This window comes from Amblyraja radiata, chromosome 16, assembly GCF_010909765.2.
Source record: "Amblyraja radiata isolate CabotCenter1 chromosome 16, sAmbRad1.1.pri, whole genome shotgun sequence".
NCBI lineage: Eukaryota > Metazoa > Chordata > Chondrichthyes > Rajiformes > Rajidae > Amblyraja > Amblyraja radiata.
Genome location: NC_045971.1, coordinates 29,450,303 through 29,476,056, shown reverse-complemented (window position 1 = coordinate 29,476,056; position 25,754 = coordinate 29,450,303). Strand labels below are relative to the sequence as shown.

Here is a 25,754-nt window from a genome sequence, read left to right as displayed (position 1 = left end):
ATCCCCTGAAAATCCATCTTTTAGCTTAGTTTGGTTTAGTTTAGAGATACAGCGTGGAAACAGGGCGTTCGGCCCACCAAGTCGACGCCGATCGGTGATTCCTGTACAGTAACACTATCCTACACGCACCAGAGACAATTTATAATTTTACCAAGCCAATTCGCCTACAGACGTGTGGGAGGAAGCCGGTGCACCCGGAGAAAACCCACGCAGGTCACGGGCAGAACATACAAACTCCATACAGACAGCACCTGTAGTCAGAATTGAAACTCGGTCTCATAGGTTGTAAGGCAGTAACTCATTTTCTATCCCCGAACTCTACGTCCGCTACATTGACGAGTGCATTGGTGCCACCTACTGCACCCATGCAGAACGCACTGACTTCATCCATTTCACCACTAACTTCCATCCGACACTCAAATTCACCTGGACCATTTCCTACATCTCCCTACCGTTTCTAGACCTCACCATCTCCATCGCAGGTAACAGACCACTGACTGGCATCTACTACAAACCCACTGACTCCCACAGCTTTCTGGATTACACTTCTTCCCACCCTGCTTCCTGTAAGGACTCCATCCCCTACTCCCAATTCCTCCGTCTACGCCGCATCTGCTCCCAGGATGAGGTGTTCCAGACCAGGGCATCGGAGATGTCCTCATTCTTTAGGGAACGGGGTTCCCCTCTTCTATTTTAGATGAGGCTCTCACCAGGTTCTCTTCTATATCCCGCAGCTCCACTCTCACTCCCCATCCCCCCACTCGTAACAAGGACAGAGTCCCCCTTGTCCTCACCTTCGACCCTACCAGCCATCGCATACAGCATATAATCCTCCGACATTTTCGCCACCTCCAATGGGATCCCACCACTGGCCACATCTTCCCATCTCCTTCCCTTTCTGCTTTCCGCAGAGACTGTTCTCTCCTTAACTCCCTGGTCAATTTGTCCCTTCCCACCCAAACCACCCACTTCCCTGGTACTTTCCCTTGCAACAACAGGAAATGCTACACTTGTCACTTTACCTTCCCCCTCGACTCCATCCAAGGACCCAAGCAGTCTTTCCAGGTGAAGCAGAGATTCACTTGCACCTCCTCCAACCTCATCTACTGTATCAGCTGTTCCAGGTGTCAACTTCTCTACATCGGTGAGACCAAGCGCAGTCTTGACGATTGCTAAGCCCAACACCTCCGCTCAGTTCACAATAACCAACCTGATCTCCCGGTGGCTCAGCACTTCAACTCCCCCTCCCATTCCGAATCCGACCTTTCTGTCCTGGGCCTCCGCCATTGCCAGAGTGAGTCCAGCCGCAAATTGGAGGAACAGCACTTCATATTTTGCTTGGGTAGTTTACACCCCAGCAGTATGAACATTGACCTCTAACTTCAGGTAGCCCTTGCTTTCTCCCTCCTTCCCCTCCCCTTCCGCAGCTCTTCCACAAGCCTACTGCCACCGCCTCTTCCTTTCTTTTTCCCGTCCTCCCCTCCCCTCCCCTCCGACATCAGTCTGAAGATGGGTCTCGACCCGAAACGTCGCCTATTCCTTCTCTCCATAGATGCTGTCTCACCTGCTGTGTTTCTCCAGCATTTTTGTGCATCTTCACATCTGTACTTCCTCAGTTGGCATCTTTTTGGTGTTTAAATGTCCTGCTGTGCCGACTTAACTTTGGAATTGTGATCACAGCCTTTGACTGACACTTCTCCCCTTGTGCAAGTAGAACTCACTGCTGATGGTTAATCATAAAGAGTCCTTGAGTCTTATTGAAAGGTCGACCACATCACCCCCTCACCTTAAACATATGTCCTCTGGTTCTCGATTCCCCATCTCTGTGCATCTACCCAACCTAGTCCTCTCATGATTTTACAAGATACAAAGAATTTATTAGCCAAGTATGTGAGAACGTACAAGGAATTTGATTTGCCATGCAGTTATACCAAAAAAGCAAGAGACACAGCTACATAAAAATTAACATGAACATCCACCACAGCACACTGTGATGAAAGGCAATAAAGTCTTATCTTCTTCCCTCCTTTTCTCCCGTGGTTAGGGCAGTCGAACCATTCGAAGTCGGGGCGATCGAAGCTTCCGCAGCCGGCGATCGAAGCTCTCGCGTCGGGGCAATCGAAGCTCCTGCAGATGGAACTCCCGAAGTGGATCCCTAACCAAGGGACCACGAGTTCCACCATGTTACGTCCACAGGCTCCCGAGGTTGGAGCTCACAAAAGTCGATCCCCAGCAAAGGGACCGGCAGCTCCACGATGTTAGGCCGCAGTGCGGACGGAGATACGATACGGAAAAAGTCGCATCTCCGTCGAGGAAAGAGTTGAAAAACAGTTGAAAAAAGAGGGAGAAAGAGAACTGGGGAGGGGAGGGGAAAGAGGGAGAAAGCAGGAACTTTTAAGACTTTAACAGGAAAGTAGTCCCAGCTTTCTCCCTCTTCCCCCTCCCCTTCCCAGCTCTCCCACAGCCCACTGTCTCCGCCTCTTCCTTCCTTTCTTCTTCCTGCCCCCCCCCCCACCCCAACATCAGTCTGAAGAAGGGTCTCGACCTGAAATGTTGCCTATTTCCTTCGCTCCATAGATGGTGCCTCACCTGCTGAGTTTCTCCAGCATTTTTGTCTACCTTCGATTTTCCAGCATCTGCAGTTCCTTCTTAAACATAAGCATTTAAGAAGTGCCTACACAAGCACTTGAAATGCTGGCATAGAAGGCAATGGCTCAAGAGTAGGAAGATAAAATTAATCTGAAGAAGCATCTCCACACGAAACATCACCCATTTCTTTTCTCCAGCGATGTTGTCGGACCCACTGAGTTACTCCAGCTTTTTGTGTCTATCTATGGATTTAATACAGATGTGTGCCCACTGGTCGATGTGGGCTGAATGGCCTGTGCCTAATTCTAGCCCTATTCCTTATGGCCTTATGAAACTGCAGAGGCCTTGCATCATCTTTTAGCCACAAGTTCCAGAAGACTGGAGATGGTTAATGTTGTCCTGCTATTTAATAAGGGTAGCAAGGACAAGTTAGGGAACTACAGGTCGGTGAGCCTGACTCTGTGGCGGAACAGGAACAATCAGCATTTGCACAGGTTGATTAGGGACAGTCAGCATGATTTAGTGCATGGGAAATTGTATCTCACAAATCTGATGAGTTTTATGAAAAGGATTGATCAGGGCACGGGTGTTATCTATATGGACTTAAGCAAGCCCTTTGACAAGGTCCCACATGGCAGGCTGGTCTGGAATGATAGATCGCATGGAATCCGCGGTGAGCTAGCCAATTGGATTCAAAATTGTCTTGGAGGAATGAGTCAAGGGGCAGTACGGTGGCCCAGTGGTAGAGTTGCTTCTTTACTGTGCAAGAGACCCGGCTTCGGTCCTGACGCCGGATGCTGCCTGTGTGGAGTTTGTACCTTCTCTCTGTGACCGCGTGGGTTTTATCCGGGTGCTCCGGTGTTCTCCCACATTCCAAAGACGCGCAGGTTTGTAGGTTAATTGACTTCGGTAAAATTGTAAATGGACCCAGTGTGTAGGATAGTGCTAGTGTACCGCTGGTGATCGCTGGTCAGTGCGGACTCAGTGGTCCGAAGGACATGTTTCCGCACTGTATCTCTAAAGGTAGTTGCACGGGGTTGTTTTAATGATTGGAGTCCTGTGACCAGTGGAGTGCTGCAGGGGCCAGTGCTGGGTCCACTGTGTGTTTATTACCTACATTACCAATTTAGATGACATCTACTTAACAAAGTTTTATTACTTTGCAGACCACCATTGGCGGTTTGGTGATCAGTGAAGGAGGATATCAGGGCCAAGATCAGTTAAGAAAATGGGTCAGGTAATGGCAAATGGAATTTAACTCTGACAAGTATGAGGTGTTGCATTTTGGTATGTTAAACCAGAGCAGGACTTACACAATAGTGGAGCCCAGGAGAGTTTTGCAGAACCGAGATCTGGGAGTATGGGTACATGGTTCCCTGACAGTGGACAAGGTGGGGAAGAAGGGAAGAGTTTTGAGTACAAAAGTTGGGACATCATGATGCTATTACACTAGTAGTTGGTGAGACCACACTTGGAGTATTATACTCCCAGCTACATAAGGATGTTATTAAATTGAAATGGGTGCAGAAGAGCTTAACCAGGACGTTACCTGGGCTTGCAGGCTTGAGTTATAGAGAGAGGTTGGATAGACTGAGACTTTGATTCTTTACAGCATAGGAGGTGACGGGTGACCTTAACGAGGTGTACAAGATCCTGAGGGCATGGGTAACGTGAACACTCACAGCCTTTTTTCCCAGTGCTGAGGATTCTAAACCTAAAGGGCATAAGCTTGAGGTGAGAGGAGAGAGCTTTAAGAATTGAGCTCAGGGGCATTTTTTTCACTCAGAGGGTAATCCATATCTATAACAAGCTGTCAGAGGAAGCACTAGAAACAAATACAATTATGACTTTCTAAAGACCTCCGGACAAATATGTGAATAGGAAGGGTTTAGAGGGCTATGAGGCAAATGGGACTAGTCCACATTGCCAACTCAGCCAGCATAGACAATGTGGGCTGAAGGGCTTGTTTCCGTGCTGTGTATCTCTATCAGTATAAATAAAATCCACATCCTTGTCCTTTTGCTTGCCAAAATTTAAAGTCTGGATAAACTGAGGTTAAGAGGGCAAGATAGATCAGCAATGATTGAATGGCGGAGTAGACGACGGGCCGAATGGCCTAATTCTGCTCCTTTCACATGAACATATGAGCTTATGAACTTCATGACCTTTCCAATTTACCAAGTTTGTATCCATCATTTTTGGCCTTGGCCAGTTGCCTTCACTGAAATGACTGTGCATTGAATATCAGTCGTGTAGCTGACTAGATCTGTTTAAACTAATTTAGAGTTGCATAAACTGTTTTATCCTTTATGTTCTTTGCATGCAATACTTTCACGTTTCTTTTAGTGGCTCTACCAAAGTATAAAGATTTATTTTTTGTATGCTTGAGCACCAAATTAAAAATACTTGCTCAAAAACAGTCATTTTTGTTATTTCTTTCCTTCCTGTGCTAAAGTTTGTCAGGAATACAAACTGCTTCCTATCTGCTAAGTTTTGATATCACTCAAAATGCCAAGCATCATTATTGGTAACGTACTTCAACTGACAACCCATGATTTAAAGCGAGTTCATTTCTGGCACCGCTAAATTAAACCAATACTAAAAATAACATTGTTTACATCAATGACAATCCTTATACTCTGCAGACCAGATGAAACATCTCCTTCCTTATATTACCAAAAATAGGAAGCCATTTAACCCATGGTGCCTAAGCCAGGTCCTGTCAGTCACATTTCCTTCATTCTCTGTACCACAGCAACTTATTTTCTCCCACATGTCCATCAACTACTATTAACTGTTCTTTTGCCACTTACAGTATCTGCACTAACGTATAATTTACAGGAGCCAGATAATGACTGCAGCATCTTTGTGATGTGGGAAAAGGTGGAAGCCAGAGCACTGTGAAGATCAGTGTGGGGAATATCAATATGTTTGGGCTTTGTTTTGAGATCCAAAAAGGGATGGTGTTGGGGCTCCTGAAGACATTAAGGTGTATAAATCCCCAGGGCTTCTTGGGATCTACTCCAGGCGACCGAGAGAGATGAAAGAGGAGATTGCAGGGGGGTTGTATCTCTAGCCACAGGCAAAGTCCCAGAGATCTGGAGATGCTGTTAATTTCTTTAAAACATGAAGTGGAGATAATCTAAGAAATTATAGTCGGTGAGCCTTGCATCAGTGGTTGGGAAACTTCTGGAAAATATACTTTGGGATAGGATTTACTCTCATTTGGAAGAGAATTGGCTAATTATTGATAGTCAACAAGGCTTTGTAACGTTGCAAGTCGTATCTTATGGACTTGATTGAGTTTTTTGACAAGGTGACAAAGGCAATCGATGACGGTCGGGCAGTGAATGTTGCTGCATGGACTTTAGTAAGGCATTTGATAAAGTTACTTATGACAGGCTGATCCAGAAGATTAAGATGCATGGGATCCATGGAGACTAGTTTAGTTTGGAGATACAGCATAACTTAGGCCTTTCGGTCCACTGAGTCTGCACCGACCAGCGATCCTCAGACACTTGCACTATCCTATACACTAGGGACATTTACAATCTTTACCAAAACCAATTAACCTACAAACTGATACGTCTTTTGGAGTGTTAGAGGAAACCGCAGCATGCGAGGAAAACCCACGTGGTCACAAGGAAATTGTACAAACTCCATACAGACAGCACTAAAGATCGAACCTAGGTCTCTAGAGCTGTAAGGCAGCAACTCTACCGCTGCACCAGTGCCGCCTCAACTTAGTCATTTGGATTCGGAACTGGCCTACTTATAGAAGTGAGAGGGTTGCGGTGGAAGGGTGGTATTCTGGCTGCAGGTCTGTGCCCTGCGAGTTCAGGGATCTGTACTGTGTTGTTTATGATATATACAAACTAATTGAATGTAAATGTAGATGGGTTGATTCGTAAGTTTGCTGAGACCAAGATTGCTGGAACTGTGGACAGTGAGGAAGGCTATCAAAATATACAGTGGAATATTCCAAATAGACAAATGACCAAAATGACAAATGGAGTTTGATCCAAACAAGTGTGAGGTCATAGAGTCATACAGCGTGGAAACAGGCCTTTCAGCCCCACTTGCCCACACTGACCAACATGCCCCTTCTACATAAGTCCCACCTGCGTTTGGCCCATATCCCTCTAAACTTGTCGTATGCATGTACCTGTCCAATTGTCTCTTAACTGTTATGATAGTACCTGCCACAAAATAGTTTAACTATCTCTTGTGTTGTATTAAGTGTTTATGGAAAAAAGAATGAAAAGATTGGCTTCGGATCGAAACATCATCCATCCTTTTACTCCAGAGATGCCTCCTGACCCATTGAGTTACTCCAGCACTTTGTATTTATCTTTGGTATAAACTCACATCTGCAGTTCTTTGTTTCTACACCTAGTGTTTCACAGCCAATTCTTGTTGCAAATTCAAAGATGTACGGGAAAGTAAGTTGAAGCAGCTAATAAGACTCGCCTCCTCCTCCTCACAGTACTGGAGTTACAATCCTGACCTCCAGTGTTGTCTGTGTGGAGTTTGCAAGTTCGCCGTGACCATCTAGGTTTTGTCTGTAGAAACAAGAAACTGCAGATGCTGGTTTACAAAAAAAGACACCAAGTGCTGGAGTAACTCACCGGGTCAGGCAGCACCTCTGGATTCTTAGTATACTCGTTTAATCCCACATCGCATAGGGTGCAGATTGGTATGTTAATTTACTAAATTGCCCCTGATGTGCATGTGGACTGTAGAATCTGGGGGAGGCTGATGACAATGTGCAGAGAACAAAACAAAATGGGAAGGAGTGGAGGAAGGAACTGCAAATGCTGATTTACACTGAAGATAGACACAAAATGCTGGAGTAACTCAGTGGGTCAGGGAGCATATTTGGAGAAAATGAATAGGTGATGTTCAGGTAGCATTTTGTGTCTAAGAAACAAATGGGAATTAGGGTTAATGTGTGTTTAGTGTAAAATGAGTTGTTAATGGTCAACGCAGACTCAGTGGATGTTGTATCTTAAGTTCTTTAAAAGATGTGCAAAGGGATACAAATAGATTGATTATACAAAATGAGATAATCACTTCAGAAAATCAGAATATTTATGCAGCTCAGAGATCTGTGTGTCCTCACACACAAAATAAAGTTAGAATGCAAGTGTACCCAACAAATAATGGATGGAACATTACCACATGGTGATACAGTGCCAGATTGTGACCCCTGTACGGTGTTTGTATGTTCTCCACGTGTCCTGCGTAGGTTTTCTCCAGGTGCTCCGGTTTCCTCCAACACTGCAATGACGTACATGTTTGTAGGCTAATAGGCTTCAGTTAAATTGTAAATTGTCCCCAGTGTGTAGAATAATGTTAAGCCCCTGTCCCATGATGCAAGTTTACCCAAGAGCTCTCCCGAGTTAAAAAAAAATCAAACTCGTGGTACTTCATCACGAGTATTTTTTTATGCTTGCAAATTTTTCACTGTTGAAAAAACCTCACATAGAAATTAGGTGCAGGAGTAGGCCACTCGGCCCTTCGAGCCTGCACCGCCATTCAATATGATCATGGCTGATCATCCAACTCAGTATCCCGTACCTGCCTTCTCTCCATACCCTCTGATCCCCTTAGCCACATCTAGCTCCCTCTTAAATATAGCCAATGAACTGGCCTCAACTACCCTCTGTGGCAGAGAGTTCACGAGTTACTGCGTTTCCCGAGTACCTGCCGTTAGCATTACGAGCTGCTACGAGACATCCATGAGCTCCGACGTACCCACTACGTACGTACCACGAGTTTGATTTTTTTTTAAACTCGGGAGACCTCATGGGTAAACTCGCATCGTGGGACAGGGCCTTTAGTGTGCAGGAAACGCTGGTCTGCATAGACTCAGTGGGCCGAAGGACCTGGTTCGGCGTTGTATCTCTAAACTAAGCTAAACTAATTACCTTTATTGCAAGAGAGATGAAATACAAAAGTTGGAAGTCTTGCCACAGCTGTAGAGTACTTTGGCGAATTCACATCTGGAGTTGTGTGTGCAGGTGTGGCCTCATTTGATGATACACTTGCCTTTGAGACAGTGCAGTGACTAGGTTGACTCCTGGGGTGAAGCCTTTGTCCTACGAGACTAGGCCTCTGATCTCTGGAGTTTAAAAGCAGTCATGTAGTTGAAAAATGCAAGATTCCATGGGTTGATCCCCTGAGAATATTTCCCTATGTAACAGATTCTAAAACCAGAGGAAAATGTCTCAGAATAAAAGGGAAATTCATTTAAGATTAATGAGCAGGAATTTCTTCTTCCAGAAACCTTTCAAATTCTCTTCTCCATAACAACATAACTTTTGGTTTAATCCTCTGCAATTGTCATAGAAATATACAGCATTGATACAGGATTTCTCCATGTAGACGATGCTGCCTATCTATACTAATCCCATTTGCTGGGGTTGTGCGTCTCTCTTTGCTATTTCTCAGTAACACCTCTTCTAGCTAAAAATCTCCCAACTTTTCTTCGACTCTGATGAACTCTCATCGACTCACATTAACCCCAGTTCTCTTTCTGCAGAGCCACGAGGAACTGCAGACACAGTTTACGGATACGGGGTCAGTTTAAGGATAAGGGGGAAATCTTTTAGGACCGAGATGAGGAAAACCTTTTTCACACAGAGAGTGGTGAATCTCTGGAATTCTCTCCCGCAGAAGGTAGTTGAGGCCAGTTCATTGGCTATATTTAAGAGGGAGTTAGATGTGGCCCTTGTAGCTAAAGGGATCAGGGGGTATGGAGAGAAGGCAGGTACAGGATACTGCGTTGGATGATCAGCCATGATCATATTGAATGGTGGTGCAGGCTCGAAGGGCCGAATGGCCTACTCCTGCACCTATTTTCTATGTTTCTATATTTCTAATCTTGAGTAAAACACAAAAATACTGGAGGAACTCAGGTCAGGCATCAGATGTCGCCTGATCTGCTGGGCATTTTTATATTTCATATTCTGGATACAGAATTGACTTCATGGGTGTTTTTCAGACTGGAGGCCTGTGACCAGCGGTGTGCCTCAGGGATCGGTGCTGGGCCCATTAGTGTTTGTAGTTTACGTCAACGATTTAGATAGGAATGTGCAAGGCATTAGTAAGTTGAGTCTAAACTGGGAGGCCTGGAAACTCTTCAATCCTTTTATTACAAATGTATTTTCATCTCTGTTTTAGTCCACTATCTGCCTATCAAGCCGCAGGAGTCCGCGGGACTTTAACATCGTGGTGCTTGCGATCCCTTTGCTGGGGATCGAAGCTCCAACCGCGGAGCCTGTTGACTTTAACATCGTGAAGCCCGCGGTCTCCGGTGAGAAGAGGCCAATTCAGGAGCTCCATACCGCGGAGAGAGTTTCAACCACCCCGACGCGGGAGATTCGATCACTCCGACCGGGGCTTCGATCGTCGGCTGCGGGGGCTTTGATTGCCCTGACTGGGGATGGTTTGACTGCCCTGACCTCAGGAGAAATAAGAGGAAGAATATTGAACTTTATTGCCTTCTATCACAGTGAGGAATGTGGAATCCACTTTGATGGATGTTTATGTTAACATTTATGTGGCTGTGTGTCTTGTTGCTTTTCACTTAGTATGGCTGTATGGTAACTTAAATTCCACTGTACCTTAACTGGTACATGTGACAATAAACTTGAAACCCTGAGGATGAAGAACCAGAAGATATAGAGGGAGGAAAGATTTAATAGGAATCTGAGGGGCAATTGTTTCTCACGGAAGATGGTGGTGGGTATATGGAACAAGCTGCAAGAGGAGGTAGTTGAGGCAGGTAGAGTAACAATATTCAAAAGTCACTTGGACAGGTACATGGATAGGGTAGGTTCACAGGGATATGGGCCAAATGGAATCAACTTCGATGGGGCATGTTGTTCGGCATAGACAAGTTGGGCCAAAGGGCTTGTTTCTGTGCTGTGCGACTATATTTCATGTTTAAAGTGTATACAGTACTTTGCTTTTGGCTCTCAAATTCTATTAATCAAAGAGAAAACGCTGCCTGAAGTGAAACTCTTACAAATTGGAATACATTTAAAGTTGTTGTAGATATAATGGGTTGGTAGGGATTCCAGTGTACAGCACTAACCTCTCCCTGCTCAACACATCAATTGGTTTTTCACACGAAAGTGCCATAAAGTAGTATTTTGAGTTTCAGTCACACTCCACTCCAGCATAAGACAGACAATCCAAAGAGCAACATTTCTATTTACAATTACAATTCAAAATACTTTTGAAACATGCAAAAAAAAAACTTTTAATACAAAATCTTTTCAAATGTGTGGACTTATTTGTGACAAAAAACATCCATCGGAATTGTATAAAACTAGGATAAGTTGCATAGATGATGTAATGACAAGGTACAGTATATGTCCTCACACAACTGCAGGACATAATTTGAAGCCATTACACACACACGCGCGCAACTTAAGTCCAAAACAAAATATGCCTTTTAAGAGATTGGAATGTAGCATCAAGTACATTTCAGTAAATAACTAGAAAACAAAAAGGCACCTATTTTTTTGTTCCACACTCTTTAAAATAATTGTTCAATAAGTGACCAGCTGAAGCACCTTTCTTCCCATTTGGCACTCTTTAACCTTCATCGAAGTGTAGCTATATACAAAAGCTATTGTAGAAATGTACATACTTCAAAGCTTTGAAAAATAGTTCCTCCTCTGTTTCACTTTAATTCCCCAAACAGGAAGGTGTATGGGTCTTGAAGAATCGCCTATAACAATAAATCATTGTACCACATTCAACCAAAATAGATCTTTTCATCTATAAAAGGGAAGAAACTGCAGTAAACGATCCCCTAAATCTAACAAGAGCTCATTTGGTTTGGACAAAGATGTTTGGGGAATTTTCTGTTTAAATACAAAGCTACAATAAACTGCAAAGTTTCTTACCAATGCTTTTGCAGTTCTTTCCCTTAAATCATCCCAGTCCACTGAAGGACTGTGTTATTTGTAACAGACTGCATCCCACCAAGTGAACAGAACGTACAACTTGTTCTGGTATAAAAATACAAGAAAGTACATTTGGTGCCTTGGAAGTCAAAACTATTAGGTTTTCGACACAATATTTAAAGATGGTGAATTTTAAAATGGCAGTTGTTCCCTGTAAAAAGATGGGCTATCAAAACGCAAGGAGATGCGCAGAAGATTTGATAAAGGGAGTCCATCCCTTATACAATGAATTGCATTTAAACCTTTTGTGGGCCATTACATTTGAATCTTACATGGACCGCCGCATTTTAAACTTATTCCAAAGCTGGCAAGTTTTTTCACAAGCGATAATGAACAACAAATGTAAACATATGTTTAAAAAGTATAGAAAAATTGGCATTAAGAGCTTTGTCCTTTATGAATACATGTTACAAGCTTTTTTCCAGCCATTTAATTGAACAATGGACGAATAATTCTAAATCAAAAAAAAAATAAGACGGTCAAAATAAGCTATGTTGGGACATATTGCAACTCTAGCAAGTAGAGCAAGCTCACTACATGGCAACTTTAAGAAAGGAAAAGGCAAGAGTTAGAAATATTCTCCTAGGAATCCTCCTAGTTAAATTGTGATTAGCTTTGTGTGTACAATAAATAATGTCACAAGTGGAATGTTTAACAGCAACTTAAAAGTTGTGGCACATGTTGTAGTTCCTATTTTTCTGTTGTACAACGCCACTATAATAATAATTGTTGTATGTCTCAAATCCACAACCATTATTCCAGATGCAACTCAAAAGTATTTTGAGATGGAAACTGAATGCGCCTGTAATGATTATTTAGCATCACTGATCAATCCTGCAAATTCAGAACTGCTTTGATTTGTTACTAAGTGTCCTTGCTTAATGCAAATTTAAAATCTGATCCCAATTGATAATGAGATGTTGTATGAAGACCCAAGGGCCTGACGATTCTGGAATCTGGAACAAAAAACAAAGTGCTGGTGGAACTCAACAGGTCAAGCAGCATCTGAGGTTTAGTTTGGAGATAGAGCGCGGAAACAGGCCCTTCGGCCCACCAAGTCCGCCCCGAACAGGAGTCCCTGCACGCTGACACTCTGAGGACACTTTACAATTTTACCAAGCCAATTAACCTCCAAACCTGTATGTCTTTGTAGTGTAGGAGGAAACTGGAGGTCCCAGAGAAAACCCACGTAGGTCACGGAGAGAATGTACAAAACCCGTACAAACAAGCACCCGTAGTCAGGATCGAACCAGGTTCTCTGACGATGTAAGGCAGCAACCCTTCCACTGTGCCACCACGCCGCATGATCAGGTATCAAAGGGAGACCTTCATACAAGGTCAGTCCCAAATCATCAACTATCCCTTTACTCCCACAGATGCTGCTTGATCCATTGAGTTCCTCCAGCAATTTGTTTCTTGCTTAAGATTCTCTATGTTGATTGTTTAGTGTCCTTATTATTAATGCTGCCCGCTGTCATGTAATAAATAGGTCCACCATTCCAAATTATGGTCAGTGAGATAGAGTCTTCCTACTGATGGCATGCCGTTATTTATAATACCTTAACAAGAAAGACATTTCTATAATAGGTTACACAGTAAACTATCAAAGATCAATAGAGATGCTGCACCAACCCTAACCCAAGGAAGATCTAATATAAATCACATTCAAATTTAATTATATGTCCTAAATGTCAATGATCTTAAGAAGCAGCCGCCATTCTCAAAACGCAGTGCAATGCGTCCTATGTGAAGTCACAATCTAATACTGATAAACAACCCTCATTAAAAAGATTGTATGGAAGTAAGCATGAGGAAAATGCCTAGAAGCAACTTACTGTGGGCAAGAAGGTGTTTGTGTTTGACATTTGCACAAAACTACTCCCAAACCCTCAGATAAACATTGATTAACAGACTCTGCAGTGCAGATTATGGCTGTGTTTGCACAGATTCTTGTGCACTGCTTCCCTCTTTATACAAAAGAAAAGGCACTCGTTTAATATTTACAACATGGCTGATGAGATCAATGGTCCGATTCTGAAATACTCATAACCAATTTGGCAATTTTGTAGCTGGATGGAACGTAATCAAAGATTATCAAATTCTATCTTGCAATAGATGTTGGCGCACTGAACAAAAGACTTAAAACAAAACTGAATCTTCCAAAGATTCTAGTCCTCCATTGAAGGAATTGAAACAAAACACTACTGTAGCAGACTGTAAATTTTGACACTGCGATGGCTTCCTTTTAAAATACAAAACGAGGAGTTAAAACGATTGCTATAAAGTCATCTTTGAGTCTACATCCAACTGAAACTGGCTGAGCAAGGACAAATTGCTATCAAATCCACACCGAGGTCTTCGCATCCCCAGATTTGCTGCTCAGGCTACTTTTGCTTGACCCTACCTTCTTCTTTTCTCTGGTGGGGTTTGGAGGATGGTTGTGATCGTTATAAGCCTGGAACGCCAGGTCCAACTGTTCCTGGGCCATCTTCAGCTGCCGCTGCACGCGTTCCAAGTTGACTGGCACATTTTCATCATTGCTGCCGTAGTGCTGCTCTTGAGCGATGTTCTCTTTGTTCTGCTTGTAGGCTATTTTAGCATTAGAAAGGTCAGTGTACGGGATCTGATCCGGTTTGACTGCAATATTGTAGCCAGGAGGGGCTGAAGGGGAGTTCCATGTATAAGGCTGAATGTAACTAGTCTCTGCTAGAGAGTTTTGTTTGTTTTTAAGCATATCCCTTATCATCCCAAATCCCAGATGGATCATCTCCCAGATATCTATGACTAAACAGAGGCAGCTTACTCCGTACATCAACAGCAGAAAAATAGTCTTCTCAGTTGGCCTGGATACAAAGCAGTCCACGCGGTGAGGGCAAGGGTCGCGGACACACTCGTACCTTGCTTCTACCTCAAAGCCATACAAGATGTACTGGCCCACAAGAAAACACACCTCAAATAAAGTTCTTGCAAGCAACTGCAGAACGTAAATTTTCATCAGGCCATCCCGTTTAATCTGCCGCCGGCCATCGTGCTTGTTCAGGTTCTTCTGCTCTTTGTTCCCCTGATCGCTGTGCAGCTCTATTTCTGGATAGAGTATGGGATCCTCTATGTTATCATCCTCGGCCTCCTCCAGGCCTCGATGCTGCTTCCACTGCACCGCGTACTGGTGCTTCTTTGGTTTTCGGGCTCCGCCCTCGGGGTCCTCCTTCGCCGTGATCTTGTGCACGGCGTAGCCCAGGTAGAGAATGGATGGCGTGACGATGAGTATTATCTGGAACACCCAAAACCTCACGTGGGATAACGGGGCAAAGGCGTCGTAGCAGACGTTCTCGCAGCCCGGCTGGTTGGTGTTGCAGACGAACTTGGCCTGCTCATCGTAGTAGATGGACTCCCCGCCCACCACGGTCAGCACAATGCGGAATATGATGAGCACCGTCAACCACAGCTTGCCCACAAACGTGGAGTGGTTGTGGATTTCCTCCAGAAGCCTCGTTAGGAAGCTCCAGCTCATGTTATTCAATCAGTTTTCCAATCCGTTCCTGCAGCACAACAAACATCATTATTAAAAACAGACAGGAGTATTGATGCGAGCATGATCGAAAAAACAAAATTAACATTTATAGTTAGGTAGAGAGACAGCATGGAAACAGGCCCTTCGGCCCACCAAGTCCACGCCGACCATCAATTACCTGCTCACATAAGTTCTAAGTTATCCCATTTCCGCAACACTTGTACTGTATCTGAGATGCTTAGCTAAGATGTGAGATTTATAGTGGCGATTGACAGACTCCGGATTAGTACGGGTGCCTGGGGTTATGGGGAGAAGGCAGGAGAATGGGGTTGTGAGGGAAAGATAGATCAGCCATGGTTGAATGGTGGACTAGACTTGATGGGCTGATTGGCCAAATTCTGCTCCTAGAACTTATGATGTATCTAAGTGATTATGGATTGTGATACTTGTACAGAACTGAATACAAAAATTAATTTCCCTGTACCGATAATGTACCATTGAACCATCCTTACACATTACGGGCAATTTACAAAGCCTACAAACCTGCACGTCTTCGGAATGTGAGAGGAAACCGGAGCACCCAGAGAAAACCCACGCAGTTACAGGGAGAACGTTGCAAACTCCACACAGACAGCACCCGAGGTCAGGATCAAACCTGGGTCTCCAGTCCCGTGATGTAGCAGCTCTGCTGCGCCACTGTTACAATCTAACAAATTTTCAGTAATTGATGCTTTTCCAGCAGATTAATCCATTATTTTTACATTTGCAGGTAGTTTTCTATCTAAAAGATAACGCTCTTTTCAAATGATTAATCATGGCTTTTAGATAGACACAAAACGCTGGAGTAACTCAGCGGGACAGGCAGCGTCTCTGGAGAGAAGGAATGTGTGACGTTTCTGGTTGAAACCCTCATGGCTTTTAGATAGCCCCATCGATATGAAGGAAATGGAAGGGTATGATTCATGTGCAGGGAGAGATTAGTTTAACTTGGCATCATGTTTGGCCCAGTCATTTGGTCCGAAGGGCCTATTGCTGTGCTGTACACTTCTATGTTCCAAACATACCTTAAAAAATTCTAAACCTTCCACACAGTACTACCTAAGAGCACACATATTAAACATTCAAGGTAGACAAAAATGCTGGAGAAACTCAGCAGGTGAGGCAGCAAGCAGTGGAAGCAATAGATGAGGTTGGCGGAGGTGCACGTGAACCTCTGCCTCACCTGGAAAGACTGCTTGGGTCCTTGGATGGAGCCGAGGGGGGAGGTAAAGCGACAAGTGTAGCATTTCCTGCGGTTGCAAGTGAAAGTACCAGGGGAGGGGGTGGTGCGGGTGGGAAGGGAGGACCTCCTGCACCCATGCAGAACTCACTGACTTCATCCATTTCACCACTCACTCCCCATCCCCCCCACTCGTAACAAGGACAGAGCCCGCCTTGTCCTCACCTTCCACCCCACCAGCTGTCACATACAACAGATAATCCACCTACATTTTCGCAACCTCCAATGGGATCCCACCACTGGCCACATCTTCCCATCTCCAGCCCCTTTCGGCTTTCCACAGAGACCGCTCCCTCCGTCACTCCCTGGTCAATTTGTCCCTTCCCACCCAAACCACCCCCTCCCCTGGTACTTTCCCTTGCAACCGCAGGAAATGCTACACTTGTCGCTTTACCTCACCCCTCGACTCCATCCAAGGACCCAAGCAGTCGTTCCAGGTGAGGCAGAGGTTCACCTGCACCTCCGCCAACCTCATCTATTGCTTCCACTGCTCTAGGTGTCAACTGCTCTACATCGGTGAGACCAAGTGCAGGCTTGGCGATCGCTTCGCCCAACACCTCCGCTCGGTTCGCAATAACCAACCGGATCTCCCGGTGGCTCAGCACTTCAACTCCCCCTCCCATTCTGAATCCGACCTTTCTGTCCTGGGCCTCCTCCATGGCCAGAGTGAGTCCCACCGCAAATTGGAGGAGCAGCACCTTCGCTTGGGCAGTTTACACCCCAGCGGTATGAACATTCACTTCTCCAATTTCAGGTAGTCCTTGCTTTCTCTCTCCTTCCCCTCCCCTTCCCAGCTCTCCCACAGCCTACTGTCTCCGCCTCTTCCTTTCTTCTTCCCGCCCTTCCCACCCCCACATCAGTCTGAAGAAGGGTCTCGACCCGAAACATCACCTATTCCTTTGCTCCATAGATGCTGCCTCACCCGCTGAGTTTCTCCAGTATTTTTGTCTACCTTCGATTTTTCAAGAATCTGCAGTTCTTTCTTAAATATTAAACATTCAGCATCGTTTGGAGGTCTGAAATGAAAACAATCAATATCTTAAAGAGAAACAGGCTAATATTTCAGCTGCTTTATCAAAACAGTGATTAGTATGGGTGTCAGGGGTTATGGGGAGAAGGCAGGAGAATGGGGTTGAGAGAGAAAGATAGATTGAATGGTGGAGTAAAGTTGATGGACAGAATGGTCTAATTCTGCTCCTGTCACGTGAATTTATGAAAAACATAATTAAAGCAAGGGGAGAAGGGAGGAGAGGGCAGCAACAGTGAGAGGTCACAGAGCGAACTGAAAATGAAAGAACAGCGGTAGGAGAGGCGAAAAAACTAAGTGAACAAGTCAGTGCGAATGTGCAAGTTTTTGATGCATTCAAGTATCCCCACCAACCATTACAGTAATTACATAGATAGACCTGGAATGGAGAGACAGAAGGAATGGGTGACGTTTTGGGTTGAGACCCTTCTTCAGATCCGAAACGTCATCCATTCCCTCTATCCAGAGATGCTGCCTGTCCCGCTAAGTTACTCCAGCAATTTGTGTCTACCTTCGGTGTAACCCAGCATTTGAAGTTCCTTCCTACACATTAATGACATAGTCTGCAGCAATTCACAGGCACCAGATTCATGGTTTCATTTAAAAAATAATTAAATGGTTTCGCTTTTAGTTTAGTTTAGTGGCACGTGTACACTGAAAAGCTTATTTTGCGTGCCAACCAGACAGCGGAAAGACAATACATGATTACAATTGAGCTATTCATAGAGATATATAAACATACACCATCTCTGGAGAAAAGGAATAGTGACGTTTCGGGTCGAGACCCTTCTTCACTCAATCCGAAACGTCGCCTGCTCCTATTCTCTAGAGATGCTGACTTACCCGCTGATTTACTCCAGCTTTTTGTGGCTATCCTCGGTTTAAACCATCATCTGCAGTTCCTTCCTACACATATAAAAATATACTGCCGTCTTCTGATAATTCAAAGCATTTTTTAAAAAAAATAATAATAAATTGCAAGGAGTGGCCCTTCACACGCATTTTTGAAACTAAGAAACTTTATATTTTACATCATTCAAAATCGGACTTGGCAAATATTCTTGTGTTAATATTGTCCTTCACAAGGTGGAGCCACTGCAACAGTTATGTGGTGATGACGTCCTTTATTCAGCAAATGTGAATCGTCTGCCTATGACTTTCTTAATCCTATTCTCCTAGACAACTCCACCAGCAAAAGGTTTCTTTATCACTTCCTTTCATGATCCTAAAAACCTCAATAAAATCACTCAATAACTTCCCATTTTTTTCCAAAAAGATCAAGCCCAGGTTGCCTCCTCTGTGAGGTTCAGGCACATCAAGAAAAAGGAAGAGGTCACGGAGAGGGGAGAGAGCAGGGAAAATGAAAGAAGATGCTTCGCCCCAACAACTAATAGGCTCTTGAACGCCACAAAATATTAACTAAACAAAACGTCACCTATTCCTTTTCTCCACAGATGCTGCCTGACCCGTTGAGCCTCCAGCTTTTTGCATCTATCTTCATTTCCTTCCTACACAAACTATGAGCCATCTTGATTGCACCGAGGACTTCAGGATTTTTGCACTAGAATTGTGTTTTTTTTAAATTATTGATTTTTGGTTCATTATGTTATCTATGAGTATTGTGTTTACAGGCCTGTTATTCTGCTGCATGAATTTCATTGTTCCATCGTTAGTACACACGACAATTAAATACTCTGGCTTTTACAGGACCTCACCATAATTTAACTCTTGGAACCCTGATCAACGTCCACTGATTCTGCACAGGGCCACCTCCAAGGTTAACATAGCAGGAGTTGTGGGTAGTAATCCAGAAGCGATCTAACTAGGGCTTTGTACAGCTACAGCAAATCTTCCTTCCTTTTTGAAGAAGGGTCCCAATCCGTAACTTTAACCATCCATGTTCTCCAGGAATGCTGTCTGACCCGCTAAGTTGCTCCAGACTTTCTGTCTTTTTTTTGGTAAACTAGCATCTACATCCCTCCCTATTATTTTCCAGCCATTACGGCATTAAAGCCAACATAACATTAGCCTTTAATTACCTTATTTTAATAAAAGCAAGCCTTGTCAACACATATTGATGATTCGTACACACACACACACACACAAACACACATATATCTCTGTGGATGCCCATGGTCCTAGCTTTATTATATGTGACTCAAATGCTTTCTTTGTTAAGAAGTGTACAGGGCAGTTTCGATGCTGCGCTTTACGAGAGGTTGGAGCAGGTTACACGGAGTGAAAGACATTGGGCGACATTTTGCGATATTGGAGGATGCAGCCATTCCCAAATCTGTTGGACGTTCCGCGGATAAAGGTGGGGATTGGGGTGGGTGTAGATGTCCAGTTGGATGGTGTAAAGGACAGCTTCACAGAGGGAAGAAAACGTTCCAGAGGAAGGGAAACTTTAAACATACAGACAGCTGGCAAGTCAGACAGAAAATAGGAAATACCAGCTTAAATGGGGATGTAAGGAAGAGAGCAGGAAGTAGACACAAGAGATGACACAAGAGGAAAATGAAAATACCTGTGACTTCTAGAGTTTGAAGTTTGCCTGTAAACAAGTTTAGCACAATAGCAGAACTACCTTGATGCCTTGATCATCATATGAGCAGTACTACTGATTTTAGTGGAGGGTACAGTGAATAGCCTCAGTAATTTCAACAAGCAGTCGATTGCATTAAAGATGGGGAAATATGAACAAGTCACTCAATCTTCAGACTTTACAGATGCATCGCGGAAACAGGTCCTTTGGCCCACAAAGTCCGCACCAACCAGCGATCCCCCGTACACTAACACTATCCTCCACATTGGGGACAATCTACAATTTACAGAAGCCAATTAACCTACAAACCTGAACGCCTTTGGAGTGTGGACGGAAACTAGAACACCTGGAGAAAACCAACGCAGTCACAGGGAGAGCATACAAACTCCGTACAGACAACACCCAATAGTCAGGATCGAACCTGGGTCTCTGCAGTAACTCTACCATTGCGCCACTGTGCTGCTCTCAATCCTGTGAGTCTGCTCTGTCATTTTATCAAATGTATGAGATCTCGTACCTTAACTCTTATCCTCCTTCAGTCACTTATCCTTGTCCTTACTACTCGTCTTAGATCAGAATCAGATTAGATTATGGTCATATATACCAGCTGCAATGAAATCACTTGTACACATGAAGGGATACTGTAAACATGACAACATCTTCACATAAGGTGTCACCACTCTCCCGCGCCATCTTTAATTTTTACCCTGTAAAGTTAACCTCAGGCTTTAAGCTTTAGCCTGAACTCGTACCCAAGCCCTCTGGAGCTGCCGTTTCCAAATCCGCACAATTTGGTAGATAAAAAGTGCGCCAGTTTTCAATCAAATCACCCAAGACTAAACTTTAAAAACCCACTTGTTCTGGTACTCACACACAAAGGAACTAGCTTTGATTTCAAGTCTATCATACTCTTCATCAGTCTGAAGACGGGCCTCCACCAAAACCCATTCCCTCCACAGATGCTACCTGGCCCGCTGTGTTCCTCCAGCACTTTGTGCTTTGCACGAGATTCCAGCATACACAGTCTCTTGTGTCTTTCTCCAGCACCTTGTTTTTTTTTAGTCAGAAGAACTATACAGAACAGAAACAAGCCCAACGTCCCAACATGCCATGTACACTAATCCCATCTACCCATGTTTGGCTCTAAATATTTCCTATAAATTTACATATCCAAATGTATTTTAGATGCTGTTATAGTACCTGCCTCAGCTACCTCCTCTAGCAGCTCGTTTCATATACCCACCGCCCTCTGCGCGAAAATATTGGCCCTCGGGTTCCAATGGAATCTTTCCCTGTGGTTAAATGTCCCTGTTGTGTAGATAAATGTGAGGTTATCCATTTTGGTGGCAAGAACAGGAAGGCAGATTATTATGTGAATGGTGTCAGGAAAAGGGGAAGTACAACGAGACCTGGGTGTCCTTGTACATCAGTCACTGAAAACTAAGCATGCAGGTACAGCAGGCAGTAAAGAAAGCTAATGGCATGTTGGCCTTCATAACGTGAGAAGTTGAGTATAGGAGCAAAGAGGTCCTGCTGCAGTTAGGGAGTGCAGTGTAGGTTCACGAGGTTAATTCCCAGGATGGAGAGACTGTCTTATGATGAAAGAATGGAGCGACTGGGCTTGTATTCACTGGAATTTAGGATGAGATGGGGATCTTATAAAAACATATAAGATTATTAAGGGATTGGACACGCTAGATGCAGGAAACATGTCCCTGATGTTGGGAAAGTCCAGAACCAGGGGCCACAGTTTAAGAATAAAGGGTAGGCCATTTAGAACCGAGATGAGGAAATACTTTTTCACACAGTGTGTTGTGAATTTGTGGAATTCACTGCCTCAGAAGGCAAAGGAGGTCGATTCACTGGATGCATTCAAAAGAGAGTTATGCCCCTGTCCCACTTAGGAAACCTGAACGGAAACCTCTGGAGACTTTGCGCCCCAACCAAGGTTTCTGTGTGGTTCCCGGAGGTTGCAGGTAGTGGAAGCAGGTAGGGAGACTGACAAAAACCTCCGGGAACTGCACGGAATCCTTGGGTGGGGCTCAAAGTCTCCAGAGGTTCCCGTTCAGGTCTCCTAAGTGGGACAGGGGCATTAGATAGAGCTCTTAGGGCCAGCGGAATCAAAGGATATGGGGAGAAGGCAGGATCGGGGTACTAATTGGGGATGATCAGCCATGAGCACATTGAATGGCGATGCTGGCTCGAAGGTCCGAATTATTTACTCCTGCACCTATTGTCTATGTATCTATGTATCCCCTCTCATTTTAAACATATGTCCACTGGTTCTTGTTTCCCCTAGTCTGGGTAAAATACTCTGTGCATTCCCTCATGGTCCCGTACACCTCCATAAGATTACCCCTCACCTTCCTGTGCTCCAAGGAATGAGTCACAGTCATACAGCACAGAAACAGGCCGCTCGGTCCAACGCCTCCATGCCAACCAAGATGGCCCATCTAATTTAGTCCATATCTCTCGAAACATTTCCTATCCATATATATGTCCAAATGTCTTTAAAATAGTTTTGTTTTATACTCTTACAGCATTCAAAATACTTCAATTAGATCACCAAAGGATTATAACCAATTTTATTTCCAGCTTCCTCGTAATTTAACTATTCAACCAGTGTTATTTTGCTAAACGTATGCTGTAAAGCATTCATCAGCCACATAGATGAAATGCTCTATTCTGAGGTATATGAGAGAAGATTACCAGGCTGGCTGCCTCCTTAAAGAAATACAACATCCTCACTACCGCCTGGACATCTCTGGCCCGCGACTACTCAATGTGGCAAAGCAGCATTAAGAATGCTACTGGGAAACTCGACCCCACACAAACCCCAAGTGGGGGCAGCCTCACAAACCATCACCCACCCAACTGCCTGCCATCTCTTGCCCCATCTGTGGAAGAGTCTGCAGTTCCCATTGAGCTTCATTGGCACATCCTGGACGAGCCACAGTGAAGCAATGGTCACGAAAGCACGCCAATGCCTCGACTTCCTTATAAGGCTTAGGAAGTTCGGCATGTCCCCAGCAACGTCTACAGATGCGGCGTAGAGAGCATTTTATCAGAATGCATCACATGGTTTGTAAACAGCTCCATCCAAGACAGCAAGAAACTGCGGAGAATTGTGGACGCAGCCCAGACCATCACACCAACCAACCTCCCTTCCATTGACTTAATCTACACTTCACGCTGCCTTGGCAAAGCCGTCAGCATAATCAAGGACGAGTCTTACCCCGGGCACTCTACCTTCTCTCCTCTCCCATCAGGCAAGGGGTACAGAAGTGTGAAAACGCACACCTCCAGATTCAGGGACAGTTTCTTCCCAGCTGTTATCAGGCAACTGAACCATCCAATCACCAACTCTCCAGATGAGCTACCATCTACCTCATCGGAGACCCTCAGACTATCTTTAATCGGACGTTACTAGACTAAATGTTATTCCATTTAGCATGCATCTGTACAGGGCTCGATTGTAATAATGTATAGTATTTCCGCTGAATGGTTTGCGTGTAACTAAAGCTTTTCATGGTACCTCGGTACACGTGACAAAAAATTAAACTAAAGAACTACAAAACTGGGGAGAAAGCAATTCAGTTTTGATCTTCGGGGACTGATTAAGGAAAAGACATGGTATACAATGCCCAAATCCTGAACCCCTACAGGGTCTGGTTCAGTTCAGAGATACAGCGCGGTAACAGGCCTTTCATCCCAGAGTCCGCACCGACCAGCGATCCCCACATACTAACACTATCCTACACACACTAGGGACAATTTACATTTATAGCAAGCCAATTAACCTACAAACCTGTACGTCTTGTTAGTGTGGGAGTAATTTGTAGATCTCGGAGAAATCCCAGTTACGGGGAGAATGTACAAACTCCGTACAGACAGCACCCATAGTTGGGTTTAAACCCGGATCACTGGCGCTGCATGCGCTGTAAGGCAGCAACTTACACCACCATCTGGTCTAGGCTTTGAACAAAGTGCTGTCGAACCCTTGGCCTCTGCATGCCTTGAATCACCATAATGATTTCCATGCTGGCCTTGCCCACTCGCTTCGCTGGCTGCAATCCTTTGTGACTCGCGTTTCCATCTAATTTCACCATTGTCAGCAGGAAGAAGGTACAGGAGTCTGAAAACTGTAAAGTCCAGGTTCAGGAACAGCTTCTTCCCTACAGCTATCAGGCTATTAAACACAACAACGAATAAGCTCTGAAATGCAAAAGACTATATTATCATTGCACTATATTTGTTATTTATTGAACTTTTTTCTTTTCCCCCGTTATGTACTATGTTTACATATTCTGTATATGTCTTGCGGTATATGTCCGGGACATATGACAATAAAACACTCTTGACTCTCTTGACGCTTGAAATGACTCAAGTCTGCTTTAGAATTTAACGTCGGGGAAGAATTCAAGAGGTCAAAAAGCCCGGATAGAGTGGATGTGGAGAGAATGCTTCCATTAGTGGGAGAGTCTAGCACCTAAGGCCGTAGCCTCAGAATTTAGAGGACGTACCTTTTGGAATAAGGACTTTCTTTAGTCAAAGCGTGGTGAATCTGTGGAATTCATTGCCACAGAGGACAGTAGATGCCAAGTCAATTGATATGTTTAAGGCAGAGATTGACATACTCCTGATTAGTACCACCCCAGGTGTCAAGGGTTATGGGGAGAAGACAGGAGAATGGGGTTGAGTGGGAGAGTTAGATCAGCCACGATTGAATGGCAGAGTAGATTAAATGGGCCAAATGGCCTAATTCTGCTCCCATCACTTATGAAAAGAAAATTGCTTGTGTTTTTGTAATTCATTTTGAAACTCCTTAAATGGCAAAGCTTGTGGCTGGAAGACTCACACTACCTCAATAACTACAAGTCAACCATCGATTTTCTGGCAACTGATGGTCTGGAACCTCCATTAATCCAGACAAAATTACAAGCGAATTTTGTGTGGCACACGCTCTTTTAGCATGTGTGCCTCTTTCCTGAAAGAGTTGATTGTTTACCCCTTTGCTAATTGTTAATTCTTTATTTAAGTTTTTAGCAGTCCATGATGCTTTAGAGACATGGGAGGGGTATAATTCGTGGGTCGGAGGTGTATTGCGGTATCATTATGACGTGATCGCTGTTGGTCTGGCAAAATGAATTATCCGGCAAGGCTCTAGAACCAAGGGTGCACAAAAATCGACGGTGGATCTGTACTCATCAATTTAGCAACCAAATATCCACAAAAGCTGCAATAAGGAAAGAATATCGGTTCAACAACCTGGGGAAACATCCTCGAACATGGCCCTTGCTGATCTCTATAAACATGCAAACAACTGACCTGTAATTAACAGTACAATCGGCCCAGAGCAATTTCTCTAAAAATACTCCAAAAACACACTGTAGAGGGTTTAAATAGATGAAGACACAACAGACCGCAGATGCTGGAATCTTGAGCAAAGCACAACATGCTGGAGGAACTCAGCGGGTTCATAAATGATACTAGAACTAGGCCATTCGGCCCATCAAGTCTACTCCGCCATTCAATCGTGGTTGATCTATCTCTCCGTCCTAACCTCATTCTCCTCCCTTCTTCCCATAACCCTTGACACCCGTTCTAATCAAGAATCTATCTCTGCCATAAAAATATCCATTGACTTGGTCTCCCCAGCCTTCTGTGGCAATGAATTCCACGGATTCACCACCCTCTGACTGAAGGAATTCCTCCTCAAGTCCTTTCTGAAGGAACGTCCCAGGGACATCCTGGAGAAAGCTGGCAAAGGGAGCTGAGGCAACCCTCTTTTTCCAGAGGTGTCCAGAGAAGACCTGGCAGCA

General features: G+C 44.3%; 1 protein-coding gene across 5 annotated transcripts in view; it reads right to left on the bottom strand.

Annotated features, from left to right (window-relative positions):
* Nucleotides 1-414: 414 nt before the first annotated feature.
* gjc1 (gap junction protein gamma 1) overlaps nt 415-25,754 on the bottom strand; it is a 95,843-nt gene continuing 70,503 nt past the window's right edge. For 4 of the 5 annotated variants that reach the window (XM_033035387.1, XM_033035389.1, XM_033035386.1 and 1 more), the window contains exon 2: nt 10,839-15,109. In XM_033035387.1, the coding sequence (XP_032891278.1) occupies nt 13,909-15,081 (1,173 nt within the window). In that variant the 5' untranslated portion in view covers nt 15,082-15,109 and the 3' untranslated portion in view covers nt 10,839-13,908. Of the gene's footprint in view, nt 427-10,838; nt 15,110-25,754 lie in introns of those variants that run through there. The other variant, XR_004414346.1, reaches the window with a different exon arrangement.